The following is a 17,875-nucleotide window of genomic DNA, read 5'->3' on the forward strand; positions in this document are numbered from 1 at the left end:
ATGATTTCTAAACACCTTCTAGCCCCCACCCCCAACACACAAATGCAGATGGGTTCCACATATTCTTCTGGTCATATATATGTTTAATAATAACTTGACAGTTTTCCTCATTAACCCGTGCATTCTTTGTTCTTAAAGTACTGACACATTCTGGAAAGAAGAGTTATTTACGAAGAAGAGTTGGGGTTTGGGAGCTGGGGTTTGAATTATTGGGCTGCTTTGTCCATGTGTGGTCTTGAACAAGTTTCTTGACATTTCGAAGTCTCAGTTTTCCTTTTGGTAAAATAGAGATAAACGTTTAATCTTGTAGGATTTTCCGCGTGAGGTGCCCAGCACATGCCTTCGGTGTAATGTGTGCTCTGGGAATGTATTTACCAGATAGCTAGTGCAGCCCATAGTCTTCAGGCCCAAATGCCTTTGTCGAGATGGGAGCTGTCACCTGCATCAGTGGTTTATATAGAGTTTTATGGAAGAAAGCTGAATGAGTTTTCTCTTTTTATAATTGCAAATATGAGTACATTATTTGTAGTATAATAGACCAGCCATGTTGGAGAAGGAAATGGCAACCTACTCCAGTGTTCTTGCCTGGAGAATCCCAGGGAGGGGGGAGCCTGGTGGGCTTCCGTCTATGGGGTCGCACAGAGTCGGACATGACTGAAGTGACTTAGCAGCAGCAGCAGACCAGCCATGGGCTTGCATTTTATATAAATTCCCTTTTATTATGTTTGTTTTTAAAAATTATCATTAGTTCTTCTGTAATAATGATTTGAGATCCTTTTAAAAAATAAGATTAATGATAGCTTTCTAAATTACTTAATCTATGCTAGCCAATTTTTACTACTTATTGATTCTTCTAACTGAAAACCACAATCACAGAAAACTAACCCATCTGTTCACATGGACCACACAGCCTTGTCTAACTCAATGAAACTATGAGCCATGCCCTGTAGAGCCACCCAAGACAAATGGGTCATGGTGGAGAGTTCTGACAAAATGTGGTCCACTGGAGAAGGGAATGGCAAACCACTTCAGTATTCTTGTCTTGAGAACCCCATGAACAGTATGAAAAGGCAAAAAGATAGGACACTGAAAGATGAATTCCCCAGATCGGTAGGTGCCTAATATGCTACTGGCGATCAGTGGAGAAATAACTCCAGAAAGAATGAAGAGACGGAGCCAAAGCAAAAACAGCAATCCCATGGACAGGAGCCTGGTGGGCTATAGTCCATAGGGTCTCAAAGAGTCAGGCATAACTGAAGCGACTTAGCACATAGGCATAGTGAATAATTTTTGAATTAAAATGCATTTCGGTTTGTTCCATGTACAGAGGTTTTGTTTCTATTATTAATCTATAGTGGACTAATTCAGTTAGTCAGTTATCTCTGCATTGTTGATAATCACGGTTAAAAATATTGTCCTGAGGTATGTGTTTTTATTTTTGTAGTGCCATATATAGTTTGACATTTAAAGTATAATAGAATATACTACTTTGTTTTATGTTAAAGTAATACACTGTTTACATAAATGTATCCTACCATATTGAGTGGTCTGTTAAATACAGTATTTTAAGTGACATGGTAGAAACGATGCTTAATTATCAGGTATTTCAGTGATATATATTCATGTGTATATTAGGGTAAGGATTTTGTAAACAAGTGCTCCTTTTAACATCTCATGACGAGCATTCAAATTTGACAGGAACGTTGGACCTCAGTGCTCTGAATCATTTTCATGTGGCTTACTGAAGATGATTTCAGCTCTTTAAACTTTGTTTAGGGATGATATATAAAGGATGCTCAGTCTCTATAGTTAAATCATTAGTGAAGATGTTCTACGTTTTTTACATTTTGGAGTATCTCTCAGATTCTTATAAACTTTGAATTCTTTCAAAATTTTCATAGCTCATTTGATGAATACAGTTCAGAACTTAAGTCTGGAAGGTTGGAGTGGAGTCCTGTGCACAAGTCTGAGAAATTTTGGAGAGAGAATGCTGCGAGGTTAAATGAAAAGAATTATGAGCTCTTGAAGTAAGTTTCACATTCAGTTAATTCCAGTTTACATGCTAAATAAACTCCGTCATTCCACATACTCATGGACATATTTTTGTCCTTCTTTGTTTTTAGATAGTCCATGGTTTTAACATATATTTTCTTGCTTACTTATGTGGTTGAATACCTTTTCATATGCTTATTGGCCATTTGGGTTATCTTTTTTCCCAAGAGAAATGCTTGTTCAAGTTTTTGTTGTTGTTTGTTTTCCCCATTTTGTAGGAATTCTGTAAGTATTCTAAACATGTTCTATGTCACACGGAAGTGTTTCACTGCCCTGAGATCTCCCCGTGTGCCACCTGCAGTTTTCCCTCCCACTCTCCCCCTGATATTGTGGGACTTGTGGGCAGTGGACATTATGAATCTGAAAGTGACCTGTTATGTGTGTTTAAAAGGTCTGAAGGCTGCTAACTTATGTACAATAAATGATGTGCAATGTACTGTCTGTAATAGTGAAACTTCCAGAAAATATGGTTATATTTGCAAATGTACATTTTTGAGAAAGTATCAGCATTATACCTGTGTTCTCTTGTGCTCTAGAAAAGGATTAGAAATCAACCTCTCTTTGAATTAAATTTATTTCAGAATTCTGACCAAACTTCTGGAGGTGTCCGACGATCCCCAGGTCTTAGCTGTTGCCGCCCATGACGTTGGGGAGTATGTGCGCCATTACCCACGAGGCAAGCGGTAAGGGAGGAACCTGGTTACCTCAGGTGCCCTGAGATGGTCAGCAAGGGTCCTAACTCATACACTCCTGTAAAGTCAAGTCATTCAGCTGGGAGCTGATGGAGTAAGTGGAATCAAGGTGACCATAATGCTGGGAATCATGGTAAATGATATACATAATTAAAAATGGGCGGTATAAGAAAAGAAGCACATGTGTGGAACACAACTGTGCCTTAGCCAACAGAGATCTCTCTAGAAATTTCATGGTCAGGATTTTCTTTAGTTTGTATGATGTAATTTAAAAGCCATTTCATGAGTACTGGTGATTTTTCGATTATTACTGTTTTTTGTTATGATATGGAATTGTTATTGAACTGAGTAGGATGAATGAATATGATGGAAGAAGCTCTTTTTGGGGGAAAATAATCACATCAGCTTCCTATCCTTCAGTCCCCACATCAGCACCACAAACGGGGGTTCCTTGTCCTCAGTGGCAGGAAGGAATTTGCTCGATTCAACGACTGAGCTACTATAACGTAGTTGATAAAGGACTGAACTGATGTGTTAGGTAAGGTGGTGTTTTAGTCCATAGTACCTGGCATGGGACAAGCACTCATGAAGACTGGGTATAATTATACTACACGTTTTTTTTTCTCAATACAGCACATTAAAAAAGAAAAAGATGTCCTAAAAATAACATACAGGAAGGTGTCCAGGTGAAGCCTCTCTGGCACCCCGACCCGGGTGCTCCCTCTAGGTTGTCTTGCACCACCGGCAGCCTCGCTGCACTCAGGTGTCCCAGACACTGCCTGTGTGGTGGTGTTGGCCACCAGGCACCCACACTGCTGGGCTGGACTTTAGACACCCACTGGCTCTTCACGGGGCCCTGCCCTGGCAGACAAACAGGGGCCCTTCTTCCATTTGTGATGTGATAACTGTTTACATTTTGCTTTTGTGTCTGTAGTAACTGGATTTTTCGGGGTGTTGCAGGGGGGCAGCGATAGCAGTGTGATTTTCAGTCCACTTGGCGCTTTTGTCAAGAGGAATCTCTCATCTCTTTTACTGCCCAGCAGGTCATAATGGCATACTCCATCATTGCAGGAAAGGGCAGATATCTTAACAAATCGAGTCTTTCTCAGGAAATTAACATGGTTCCTATGAGGTGTTTTTTAACCTCATGTTCCCTGCCACCTGCTTCTGAGCCTGTATCTGGCTCCCAGAATGTCAGCCGCTGGGCTTAATATTGATCTGATATTATTTCAGCTGTTAGCTGGTATGCAGTATACTAATTTTTAAGCAAGCCACAAATGCTGGTAATAAAGAACTTAATACTTAACTGCCTGGAACACTATAATCTAGATTACCCTAGCAGTCCAGATTGTTCATATTTGCCCAGACTAGGAAATGAGGATAGCATTTGGATTTATCATTAGAAGTTCAAGAGACAATGTATGAATGATTCAAATCTGTGATTTGGGAGAAACGATATTTAAAACAGATGTGTGTTGTTTACTTACCAGTACGGTAACTTCTCTTTGTGCAACTCCTGGGTGACTGGGGGCTGGGGCTCTCTGTGACTAACAGCAGGCATTGGAAAGTCAACTGCCGCGTGTTCACTGTGTGGCTTCTGTCCCGCAGGGTCATCGAGCAGCTGGGGGGGAAGCAGCTGGTGATGAACCACATGCACCACGAGGACCAGCAGGTGCGCTACAACGCCCTCCTGGCTGTCCAGAAGCTCATGGTGCACAACTGGTAGGTGCCCCCCGGCCCCTCATCCCCATCCACACGTTCTTACGGAAACACTTTCCTGAGCACTGGTGTTTAAAAGCAGTGATTTAGGTTAATACCTAGAAGTAGATTTCAGCCATTCAGAGCAGTGATCTGATAGTTCAGAAAACATCCACATTAATGTTCTCAAAAATGCATATGCAAAGTAGTTTGTTCTTCAGTTGATGTCTGTTGAGTTGGTGATGCCGTCCAACCATCTCCTGCTCTGTCAGGTTCAGTAGGGTTGCTGAAGTATAAAATTCTTGTCTTGTTAATAAAAATTTCATTTGAATAGTTATTTCTCTTGAAAAGTTTATTGTTTAACATTTTAAGTTTTTTAATGTGCATTTATGATGTGAAAAAAAGCTGAGTGTGGCATAGGATGACTAAGAGTGTTCCCTTTGGCAGTGGAGAAAATTTTTTGGTCGAGAATTTTATTGTTCAAATGATCATGCATTAAAGGTGAAACATTTAAAATTTGAAAACTTTGCCTTGAATTTAGGAATTTGATTTAGTTTCACAGTAAATTTTTTGATGTAGGAAAGGAAAAGTAAATTTTTTTATGGCCAATAACTGGTTTATTTGCTCTTTATCATTGACTAGCCAATTAGAGAATATCTTTTCTCCCCCTTTTCTCTAGTTATGCACCAAAATATTTTAGCTTTAGTGTTTTAATTATGATAAATCCTCTTTAGTGGAGAAGCTTAGCCTCAGCATTTCCTGTACTTTCTTTATTAAAAGAATTTTTATATGAAGATTAGAATCCAGTTAGAAAGAATTCTAATTGTGGATTAGAATCCACAGTTGATTAGACTGTAGCGTTTGTTGTGACAGACACATTTCTATGGCACTTTGTGCCAGAGGATGTAAACTGCTCCAGTAATAGCAAGTTATTCAACATCAAGTTGGTGTGAGACCAAATAGAATGTCATTTGGAAGGAAAACCTTTGGCAGCATTATTTCCAAATGTAAAAGGATTTTGAATCAGTGTCTTTGTGCAGGTAACCAAGCTGGTAAAGCCTTTTGCTCTACTTTCCTAAAATAGAGGCTTTTTAACTAAACCATGGTACTGGTGGTTTAGAAGATGTTTCACACCAAATAAAACTTGAAAACATAATTGATTTGGTTTCCTCTGAGCATTTAGTTTGTCTAAAACAAATTTTTATAAATGGTGTATTTTAGTACAACACAGTAACAGAAATATTGAAAATAATTAAAATACAGCTATGGATAAAAGTAGAATACAAGTCTATCTGAGTGGCAGCAGCAGCAGTGTTTCCTGACAGTATCGAGCATGTTTTCTCTGTTACTGCTTTGCTCTGAGGCCCAGTTTCCAGATTTCCAGCACTCTCCTGGTTTACTGTTTGACTTTTCTACCATAAATGATTTTTAAGTTTTTGGTGTTTCATTATTCCCAGGATTTCTGTTGGTTAGACTAAATCATAATTGTGGATTTAGTAAAGTTAGCATGTCTTTTTTACTGCGGAGAATGGTTTTTTGGTTTTAAGTCTAAAATTACATTTTGAGTATAAACTGGAAACTTAGGAAATCATGGACCTGGACTGTCTGTGGTTCTCAATTCGGATTCTGCTCTGAGGAGTTCAGTTCACTTTTCTTGGTGATGCAGAGATGGATTTACCCCTGGTTTATGGAACATAGAGTGTAGAGTTTTACAGTATCATGTGAAAATATTGCTCACTTCTTTGTCAGGAGTTTATGACTGATTTCTGGATTATTTCTGTGACTTGCATGACGTAGAGTAGCCAGCATTTCCCCCTCCACTGAACACCTGTGTGTATGGAATAATGGGTTACATGTAGCCCCAACTGACGTGGGTGGGGTCTAGGGGGCAGAATGGAAGGAGGGGGCAGTAGGCACACACCGGGGTCCCTCAGGGAGCCTCGAATGGGTCAGTCCCACCCGTGGCCCTGCTGAGTGGATGTGTAGGCTCTGGCCTTCCCATCCCCACATGCAGTTCCTGGTATGTCCCTCATTCTTTTGAACAAGACTGGATTTTTATATTCATGAATTTGGCAAAATAGATATAAACAATGACAGCTTAGTCTAGAGAACTTTTGTATAGACCCTCAGCTTCTGCGTTAGAATCTAACATCATACAATGTCATCGTTTTTCTCCTACAGAATGATTTTAAATGTAATCAGCCTCTAATTCAGAAGCAGCCATATGTGCATATGGACAGCTCAGGACTTCAGGAAAGAAACACTGAATTTTGTAGGTAGAGGATCTTGTGTAGAACTTTCTCTTTGTTTCTAGATTCTTTTTCAACCTATTTTCAAGCAGAATAATAAGTTACGAGTGTTAGACTCTCTAGTTCTTTTATGTGTAGGTAAATAATATAACAGAGAGACCTCACAAAGCCAAGGGTGTGGATGCTGCTGCTTTTATTCTTCAATCTTTACATCTGACTGGGGTATTTTAGTTATTCTGTAAGTACATAGCCATAAATGCAGTGATTAAAAGAGTTACTTATGAACAGAATTGAAGGGAAAAACCCCTTAGTAAGTTTTAATTTTTTAGCCTTAATATTCATGTTACTATAACATACCATGTGATTTTATTTTTTATTTTTTTTAAATAAATTTATTCATTTTAATTGAAGGCTAATTACTTTACAATATTGTAGTGGTTTTGCCATACATTGACATGAATCAGCCATGGGTGTACATGTGTTCCCCATAACGTATGACATTTCCGAATTTAACATTTTCCAAAATTAACTTAGAAAATTGTGGTCTGTCTTGGGCTGCCTGAAATTTTCCACATTATTCTTATGACATTTTTAGTGGAGGAATTCTCAGGTAAGACTATTTGTTACATTCTAAATGTAATTCAAGTAAAAGGAGTCTACAATAAGCCCTGAATGTGCCTCCGGCAGACTCTGACCATCCTGTCCTACCCAGAGGGTAGAGAAACCCCCAGGGACACTCAGGAAGGTCACAGTCTCAGGGTCCAGCTTCAGTGAAGACCGAGACCAGATCACAGGACTCCAGAAAGCTTCCTTTCACCCTGCCTCACCACCGTGTTGCTTAAGATTTATTTGTAACAGTTTCTTTTACTGAGCACACCAAATCCAACTATTAAGAAAATACTACAAAGCATACCAAAAAAGAAAAAAAAGACAAAGTAAGCGTCAGAACAAGCCATGGCGAGAATGTTGGGAGATCAGGCTGGAAACGTTAAACAACCATGATTAGCATACGTAGGACTCTAATGAAGTAGACAGCATGCAAGAACAGATGAACAAGTTAAAACAGAGAGAGAGAAATCCTAAGAAAGGACCAAAAAGAAATGTTAGAGGTCAAAAATCCTGTAGCAGAAGTGAAGAATGCCTTTGATGGACTTAGTAGACTAGACACCGCTGTCGACAGAAAACACCAGGCCTGCTTGGGTTCACCGTTGAATTCTACCAAACATTTAAGGAAGAACTGTTAGATCAATTCCTTGCAATCTTTTTAAGAGGTTAGAAGCAGAGGGAATGCTTCCTAACTCATTTTGTGAGGCCAGCATCGCCTAATACCAAAACCAGACAAAGACATTATTAGAAAACCACAGACCGGAATCTCTTATGAACAGATACAAAAATCCTCAACGAAATATTAACACACTGAATCCAACAACATATAAAAAGAATCATACACCAGAACCAAGTGAAATTTATTCCCAATATGCAAGGCTGGTTAGGCATTTGAGAATCAGTTAATATAATCTATCACATAAACAAAAAGAAGAAGAAAAATCACATGATTTTAACCATCAGTTCAGTTCAGTCGCTCAGTTGTGTCCAACTCTTTGCAACCCCATGGACTGCAGCACACCAGGCTTCCCTGTCCATGACCAACTCCCGGAATTTGCACCAACTCCTGGATTATAACTATAGATGCAGAAAAAGCATCTGACAAAATAAAACACCTGTTTATGATAAAAACTTTCAGTAAACTAGGAATAGAATTCTTTATCAATATGATAAGAATATTTCTTTTTAAAAAACCCTTCAGCTAACATCATACTTATTGCTGAAAAACTGGAATCTTTCCCACAAAGATCAGGTACAAAACATAGAGGTCTCCTCTCACCACTTCTTTGTACTGGAAGTTCTAGCTGAAGCATTAAGACAAGAAAAAATAAATGGTATCCAGATTGAAAAGGAAGACATGAAACAGTCTTTGCTCCTGGATGACACGATCTTCCATGTAGAAAATCCTAAAGGCTTGACCAAAAAAGAGTCTTCCTGGAACTAATAAACAATTATAGCAAAACTGAAGGAAATAAGGTTAATACACAAAAGTCAATCACTTTCCTTTGTACGAGCAAGGGACAGGCAGAATTTGACTTGAAGATTTACTATATGACTGCAGTAATGAAGATAGTATGGTATCGGTGAAAGAGTAGACAAAGAGATCAATGGAACAAAATAGAAAGCCCAGAAATAGGGACCCTTAAATATAATCATCTGATCTCTGCCAGAGGAGTGAAGGCAATGCAGTGAAATAAAAGTAGTCTTTTCAACAGATCACACTGGAACAACTGCACATCCATATGCCAAAAAAATAAAGGACCTGGACACAGACTTTACAACCTTCTTTACAAAAGCTAACTCAAAATGGATCATGGACCGAACATAAAAACTAGAAGATAATGTAGACAATCCAGGTGACCTTGGACATGGTGATGTCTTTTTAGATACACCACCAAAGGCCTGATTCATGAAAGAAAGAATTGAGAAGTTGGACTTCGTTAAAATTAAAAAGTTCTGCTCTGTGAAAGACAGTGTCGAGAGAATAAAACAGACCACAGACTGGGAGAAAATGTTTGCAAGAGGCATATTTGATAAAGGACTGTTATCTGAAATACACAAAGAACTCTTATTTTTTATTTGTTTGTCCATGCCATGCAGCTTGTGGGGTCTTAGTTCCTCAACCAGGGATTGAATTTGGGCCCCTGGCAGTGAAAGCGCAAAGTCCTAAACACTTAACCACTGGGAATTCCCTGCAAAGAACTTCAGAAACTCAACAATAAGAAAACAACATGAGTACAAAATGAGCCAAAGACTTTAGCAGACACCTCACCAAAGAAGATATACTGATGGTAAGATTAAGAAAAGATGCTCCATATCTTATGTCATCAGGGGAATACAGATTAAAACAAAAGCTAAATAACACTACACACCTATTGGATTGGCTGAAATCTGGAACAGTGACAGCACCAAATGCTGGGTGAGGGTGTGGAGCAGCAGGAATCCTCATTTGTTGCTGGTGGGGGTGCTACATGGTGCAGCTGCTTTGGAAGACAGTTGGTATTTTCTTACAAAACTGAACATATTCTTACCCTGTGATCCAGTTGTGTGCCTTGAGATTAACCCACAGGGTTTGAAAACTCACATCCTCACAAAAACCCAGCACATGGATGTTTGTCGCAGACATTTTGGAAGCTACCAAGATGTCTTTCCTTGAGTGAATGGATAAACAGACTGTGATATGTCTAGACAGTGGACTGTTACTGAGTGTTAAAAAGGAATGAGCTATCAAGTCATGGAAAGGCACTGAGAAACTCTAAAGGCATATGATTTAAGTTAAAGAAGGCTTCCCAGGTGGCTCAGTGGTAAAGAGTCCGCCTGCAGTGCAGGAGACCCAGGTTCAATCCCTGTGTTGGGAAGATCCCCTGGAGAAAGAAATGGCAACCCACTCCAGTATTCTTGGAGTGGGAGAATCCCATGGACAGAGGAGCCTGGCAGGCTACAGTCCCTGGGATTGTAAGAGTTGGACATGAGTTAGCAACTAAACAACTGAAAGAAGCCAATCTGAAAAGGCTACACATACTGTATAATTCCGATATACGGCATCTAGAAAAAGCAGAACTGTGGAGACACTGAAAAGATCAATTTTGAAAATCAGGGAAAGGATGAACAGACAGCACAGAGGAATTTTAGGACGTTGAAAATACTGTGTGAAGTTATCATGATGGGCGTGTGTTGTTATACCTTTGTCCAAGCATTTGTTACCAAGCGTGAACCGACACTGACCCATCTTAATCACCCAGAGTCCTGGCACGCCTGGGGGCTCACTCTGGATGGTGTACAGATGTGAGCTAGGTGAGCTAAGACTCTGGGTGATTAAGATGTGTCAGTGTCGGTTCATGCTTGGTAACAAATACACCCTCTGATGTGGGACGTTCATGGTGGGGAAGGCTCCATGTGTGTGGGGACCAGGTATATCTGGGAAATCTCTGTGTCTTCCTCTCAATTTTTTTGTGAACCTAAAACTGCTCTAAAAAATCTCTAAAAAAAGGAAAAGGGGCATTTGCTGCCAAACCTAATGCTTTGAGTGGCCCAATGCATGACATATTATAACCATGTGTGAGAAAAACAATAAAAGTGCTTAAGACTGCTGCTCTGTGGATAACAGAGGGTAGAGGTGATGGGTAAGGAGGGACTGGACTGTTCTGAACATAAGCTGGAGTTGAAGAAACTCTGGATTTGGCTAATGATATTTAGATTTTATAGCTAGTTTATGAAGGTTTGATTGCTTGAATTCCTGTGGGAAAGATATCTTCATTATTGTGAGTTTTGCCCAAGTTGCTTTTATAATAGACTGTAATACAACTGCTTTTAAAACTTATGTTTTTGTGTCTTAGGACCAGAATTCATGTAAATAGAGTCTACTTTTAGAATCACTGATTTTTTTTTTTTTTAATTCTGTGGATCACCTCTTCAGGGATACTGCTAATTTGTTTAGTCTTTGAATTTAAATGCTATTAGAAAATGAAATAGCTAGTGGTGATGAAAATATATTTGAGAAAATAGGTTGAGGACTCACACTGTGATGTTCTTCAACTGTTTATTCTCACATCTACACGATAACATGTCTTCAGCCACCAGGAGCTGGAATAATGTTCCATGAAGCAGTGCTATTTAGGGATGAAGACTGAGGTTTAAAATCAGACAGACTTGGGTTTATATACCCTACATGGCTAAGCAGCCTCACGTTACAACATGTCATTTAATGTGCTAAACTCTAGCTCCTCATCTGAAAAACAGGCTCTGCTATAGCTTCTGTGGACGTTACTGGAAGAGTAGAGATGAGGATGCACATCCAGCAGGCAGTGCTGGGCTCTGGAAGAGGCAGATGTTGGAGACAGCACAGGTGACCTTGGTCACGGCTTTTCCCAGGTTGGGACTTTAAAGTGCTGTGAAAACAGTTTCCCTGGGCTTCCCTGGTGGCTCAGATGGTAAAGAATCTGCCTGCATTGCAGGATACCCAGGTTTGATCCCTGGATTGGGAAGATCCTCTGGAGAAGGAAATGGTAACCCACTCCAATATTCTTGCCTGGGAAGTTCCATGGAGAGAGCAGCCTGGTGGGCTACAGTCCATGGAGTCACAAAGAGTTGGACACGACTAAGCGACTGACACACACACACACACATTTAAGTTTGCAGTTTAAATGTGTTCCTGTCAATTAGGTACAGATGAGGGAGAGCACTATGATTTCTTACATGGTTCATAAAACATAATTTGCTTTGTGTATACTCAAAATCATCATAAAAGCTGGATGAATAACTCCAGCTGAGTAAACTGTAGTGAATTTGCATGAAAGAAAACAGAACTATATATAACATATTTGAAATTTATTTTTTCTCTTTACTAAGTAGAAGTCTGTACTGCAAACAGGTATAAAGTCTATATTTTAAAAAATGAATTGTTTTTATACTTTCAGAAAAGAATATTTCCTTTATGATTTATACCTAATTGTTTTCCAAAACAGAATCAGTAAAGATTAAGAGAAATATAATTATGACTCAGTTGTAGTTTTAGTCATTATTATGATAAACTCATGGAAAGATGTGGGATGGAGAATTCTAGGTTCATTATCATTTTAGTTATGAAAATGTACATACTAAAATGAAGACTAGAGAAAATAGTTCAAAAATGATAGTAAAAGTACATTTTCTACTGACCTTCTTGGAATCCAAGGCAAAAAGGAAAATAAGTGAGACCATAGTTTTCTCAGATTAATGTGTTTGTCAGGAGACAATTCACTCTTTTCCCTGGCACTAAATTATGTAGCTGAAGTTACCATGCTTTTAAATCATATAGTCATAGGTATACCTATGGCTGATTCATGCTGATGTTTGGCAGAAACCAATACAATACTGTAAAGCAGTTACCCTTCAATTAAAAGTAAATACATTTTAAAAAATTATATAGTCAGTGTCTTCAACTACAGTTTTAAGGAATGAATAAAAGTGTTTGAATATTTAAACAACCCTAAGTACAGTGAGGGTTTGGCCCTTAATCATAATACAGTGCAGACCTCGTGGTGTTCTTGGAGTTAGTGTAAGTAAGGCCAGGTCAGAACTGCCCGGTGCCCTGGGGCTGGCATCACCCTCAGACCCACGTTCAGATTTCAGCTCTCTCGGGGGATGCTCACAGCAACTGGGAAGCCGTTTGTCAGGATCATGGATGCTGAGATGTAGATCTTTTATACCCCTGACAAGAGGATGAAATCGGTGTTTTTTAACCACATATGAGCTCTCTCTCAGCATTCAACATGATGTCTTATGTGGGCTGTTTCTTACCTGGATTTTTTAAAAGGGAAATATGTCTTCACACTCCCCATTTTTTCAGTTTTCAGAAGTGCTGACATCTCAAGGGATGTTAAGATTTTGGAAAAAGAAAAAAATTGCCCTCTGCCTTTCTAGATTGTTCTAGCTGGTCTAAGAATTTGACATGAGACAGATTAACAGGAGAAACTCAGATTTAATCACATATGCACAGGGGCCTGTCCTAGGAGGCTTCCATGGCATCTGAGAGGAGGAGGAGAAGGGGGTGGACACTGGGGACTTCAGCAGGCAGGAGGCAGTTCACACGGAGACAGACAAGCAGGTGTTAGGAGAACAGATGTTTGCGGGGACTTGCTGGGATGGTGGGACTCGGAGAGGACTCTGTTCTCCAGGCCCCATCCAGCTCCCCTCACCTGGCCTGCGCTCTTGGTAGATCTCCCAGGATAGTGCTCTTCTGGGTCAGGCACTTCATCTGAGGTCTGTAGGCAGGTAAGGGGCAGGTGAAAAGAAAGACTTTGTGAACTGTTTCTTAAAAATAATCGTCATAAAATAATCCTCATGTTGAAAAGACATTCTGTGGGGTGGCAGATTTTGTTTCCCTACAAAGTTATGGATGACATTAGAGAAGAAAGTATTACAGATCTCAAATTTTGCTTTTTGGGCTGTAGAAGTAACGGTTTAATGTCCAGCTTCCGTGGATTGCTGGTACAAATCAGATGCCCTTTGAGTGAACTGTGAGTTGAACTGGTGTATTAATCTTCATGTGTGGAGAGACTGACTGAGTACTCAGATAACTCATTTAGGTAGCTCTGTAAAGTCCTGTTAGAGATGCGTTTTCATCCCCTGAAGTGAAGTCTGTAGTCCCTTTTCCTCTTGCCTGACAGTAATGTAGTCTTAACCCAAAGGCATGGTAGCACAGCTGGTAAAGAATCCACCGGCAATGCAGGAGACCCAGGTTTGATTCCTGGGTTAGGAAGATCCACTGGAGAAGGTATAGGCTACCCACTTCAATATTCTCGGGCTTCCGTTGTGGCTCAGCTGGTAAAGAATCTGCCTACGATGCAGGAGACCTGGGTTCAATCCCTGGTTTGCGAAGATCCCCTGGAGAAGGAGATGGCAACCCACTACAGTATTCTTTCCTAGAGAGTCCCATGGACAGAGGAGCCTGGCAGGCAATGGGGTTGCAAGAGTCCAAGAGTCAGACACAACTTAGTGACTAAACCACCACCACCACTCACTCCAGTATTCTGGCCGGGAGAATTCCAGGGACTGTCTAGTCCATGCGGTCGCGAAGACTGTCTTTTACTTACTCATTATTATTGTTATCATCATCTACTGTAAAGATGGAACAGTATCTGCTCTCTGCACCCTCTTCTATTGGAGACCGGGCAGCCTCTCAGTGGAGAGAGGCACGGGCCTGTGCCCTGGCAGCTCACCTGCCCACTCTGCCCCGAGCAGGTGGCCACAGCTTTCCCTCCCCTGTAGGTGGAGATGAGACGCCCGCTCCCGGGTGCTGCAGAGAGGAGAGGAGGACATGCAGGCACACCCTGCTCAGGCTCCACTGTGGCCTGTAACTGACCGTGGGTGAGGCAGCCTCTGTGTTCCCAGCCGCAGGCCCCTGGTGTGCCCGCACACACAGGACTTGCAGGTAGCGCGGGTGATGCTCAGGAGTATTAGAATTGACCACGCTGGGTGTCAGGACAGCAGATCACCACGCTTTCCAGGTCGAGCCCAGAGCTCTGTCCACTGGATCCCTGATGTGTCAGGCAGGCTCTTGTGCCTCCATTCAGTACTGGACGGTGTTTGTTTCAGGACCCAGCGTGGCTTCAAATCCCCGGGTACTCGAGCCCTTCACAGATGATCCTCTGTGTCCGTGGATCGTCTGGGAGGAGTGTTCTTCTGCTGTTGCTGGTTGAATCTGCAGACAAGGATGCTGCAGGTGTGGAGGGCAGACTGTGTATCTGAGGTCTGGGGATTCTACAGTAAGCATTGTACTCTCCAGCCCCCTTCTACCTAAACTTCACAGACCTATGCAGCCACAAATGCTCCCTATTTGGAATCTTCCCGAGGGCGCTGGCATTGACTGTGACTATAAACTCTTTTATTTTCTAATAAAATTTGTAGGCTTCTGTTTTGACCTTTGCATAAATTAAAACTTAGCTGTTGGTTGAAGAAAAGATCCCTATTGTCTATGTTAGGGTGGTTATTCTCACTAATACAATAGTAGATGATGTGCTTCATATGACACCTAGAGTGAGTCAGTGGTAAGAACTTTCCTGCTTTGATAAAAAGATAAACCCATAAGCCATGGTCATGCTACAGGAAGTTTAGTCAGGCTCGCGTGTTTAAACCACAGCTGCCTCCGAGCCCCATGGAGTTCTGTCCCCTCACTTGTGTTAGTTCCTGGAGCTCATGCTCTTTCTGTCTGGGTTCTGTGTTGTTTCACAGGCATCTTCAAGCAGGGATGGCTTTGGGCTGAGGCTGTGATGGGAGAGGGTGGACAGTGCAGGGGCCGAGACTCACCCCATCCCTGGGTTCTGTGCCTGTGCAGAATGGCAGGTCACCTGGGCCTGTGGATCCTGGGAGCCCCCAAAGGCTGCTTCATGGAGGTTTTAAGACCAGGGGACGTGGAGTGGTGGCTGAGGGCTGGAAACGCTGACCCCTGCGCCCACTTAGCCGCCTTTACACCCATCACTCAGCCAGCCCCCCAGTGAACACTGAGAGCCTGTTCTCCACCAAGTGATCAGCTGGATTGTGAACCTACCTGATCTCTAGTCCAAAACTCAAGATTTTTCCCTCTTTATAGGACGAATCTTGTGCTTAAAAAAACTTTTTCTTGTCTTTATTGTGTACTTCAGAAACAATAGTTTAGGCAAGTCCTTTGTCAGAAGATAGGGAAAGGTTTTCTGTCCTGGAATCACGGTGGTACCCATCTGCAGTTCAGAGCTGAGTATACACAGACTGTGGGCTTCCCAGGTGGTGCTTCGTTTCGTTTCGTTCGTTCCGTCGCTCAGTCGTGTCCGACTCTTTGCGACCCCGTGGACTGTAGCCTACCAGGCTTCTCCGTCCATGGGATTCTCCAGGCAAGAATACTGGAGTGGGTTACCGTTTCCTTCTCCAGGGGATCTTCCCGACCCAGGGATTGAACCCGGGTCTCCCGCATTGGAGGCAGACGCCTTAACCTCTGAGCCACCAGGGAAGCCCTCCCAGGTGGTGCTAGTGGTAAAGAACTCGCCTGCCAGTGCAGGAGACGTAAGAGACGTGGGTTCAATCCCTGCAGGGGTTGGGAAGATCCCCTGGTGGAGGAAATGGCAACCCACTCCAGTATTCTTGCCTGGAGAATCCCTTGGACAGAGGAGCCTGATGGGCTACAGTCAATGGGGTTGCAGAGTCGGATACAACTGAGCAACTTCACACAGCTCGTACACTGACTGGGTGCTTGTCCAGTTGATTTTCTGAAGGAGAGAACGTCACCTGAGACATTTGGAGACCACCTCTCTAAGCCACAGCTTGCTCCTTCTGTAAAACGAGACCACTTTTTTGTTCTTGTGACTGTCCTGTGGGTTCAGCAGTACCATCTTGGCAAAGGTTTCAGACTCCACCAATGTAGACGGAGCGAGCACTAAGTAACAAGCAGCTCCGATTGACTGTCGGATCCTGGAGGTTACTTCCCGCGGTTGTTTTCACACGTGCTTGTGTCAATCTCTAGGGATAGACAACTCGTATTTTTTAATGTCAGGAAGCTTCTCATTTGTCAGTCCACTGACTTGGACTTGTACGTAGGTTGATTTTGAACTTGTTAGGTTGCAAAAGAGAGCAGCAGATAAGACTTTACAGGAAGGCAGACGTTGCCTATGGTCGGATGCAGAATCACCCATTTATGTGTGTCATGCCTTGTCTGTACATGGTAAATGGAGTGTTTAAAATTCCTGCAGTACTGGTACTTTTGAATTTAGGCAAGATCAGTTTTCTGGGGCTCAGTTTTTAGATGTTAAAGTGAGTCGAGACGACAGTGTATATTGTGCTTCAGTTTTGAAAAGGACTCTTTACTGATTCAGTTTTAACCTCCCTTGCTGTTTTCTTCCTGTGTTTCAGGGAATATCTTGGTAAACAACTCCAGTCTGAACAGCCGCAGACTGCAGCCGCCCGGAGCTGAATGGGCTCTCAGGGCTTCCCTTGGATCTTCAGCCGCCCCCTCCCCTGGCATAGAAGACCTGGGTGGGTCTCAGTAACTGCGGTCAAACACAAACCATTCCTCATTTTATGTGTTGTTTTCTTCTGTTGAGTAGCTTTTCCCAATGCTGATTTCCCATTAAGTTGTCTTAAAGTAGGTGCTTTCTGTATCTAAGGGAAATATTACTGTTACATATACTGCTCGTAATATCTGTATTTATTGTTCTCTGGAATGAATATAGGGTTATTAAAACATTCTCACTCCAAATACATTTTTTCTCTTTCTTTGTTCCTGACTTGAACTGTAACAAAAATACCTTTTGTCCCAGCCAAATTGGGAGAATTGTGTTTGCAGAGTAGTGAATGGTAAATAAATGTTTTGAATTCATACGGATTTTTGTCTTCCATCCATCCGCCCGCCCATCCACACATGCACATTACAGCGATCTGCTAATATTGAGAAAACCTTAAAATGTTAAATGAACTCTTAACATGATGCTGTCATCTAAAAGACTTGCTTATGAAGCATAGTGAGGAATTTTAGCTTTAGGTTATTTTCACTGATTTCTTACTTACTTTTGAATTTTAGTACTTCAAGTCTATTTTCTTTTAATACTTTCTGGTTTAAATATTGCCAATAGG

The 17,875-nt window shown here is 41.5% G+C and overlaps 1 protein-coding gene across 5 annotated transcripts in view; it reads left to right on the forward strand.

Annotated features, from left to right (window-relative positions):
* Positions 1 to 17,621, forward strand: part of ATP6V1H (ATPase H+ transporting V1 subunit H) — a 45,793-nt gene extending 28,172 nt beyond the window's left edge. For all 5 annotated transcript variants that reach the window (XM_088844466.1, XM_055432030.2, XM_055432033.2 and 2 more), the window contains 4 exons: positions 1,902 to 2,027; positions 2,634 to 2,735; positions 4,353 to 4,466; positions 17,156 to 17,621. In XM_088844466.1, the coding sequence (XP_088700592.1) occupies positions 1,902 to 2,027; positions 2,634 to 2,735; positions 4,353 to 4,466; positions 17,156 to 17,216 (403 nt within the window). In that variant the 3' untranslated portion in view covers positions 17,217 to 17,621. The remainder of the gene's footprint in view (positions 1 to 1,901; positions 2,028 to 2,633; positions 2,736 to 4,352; positions 4,467 to 17,155) is intronic.
* Positions 17,622 to 17,875: the final 254 nt, after the last annotated feature.

Source organism: Moschus berezovskii, chromosome 16, assembly GCF_049115385.1.
Source record: "Moschus berezovskii isolate FMDL1 chromosome 16, NW_MosBer_1.0, whole genome shotgun sequence".
Taxonomy (NCBI): Eukaryota; Metazoa; Chordata; class Mammalia; order Artiodactyla; family Moschidae; genus Moschus; species Moschus berezovskii.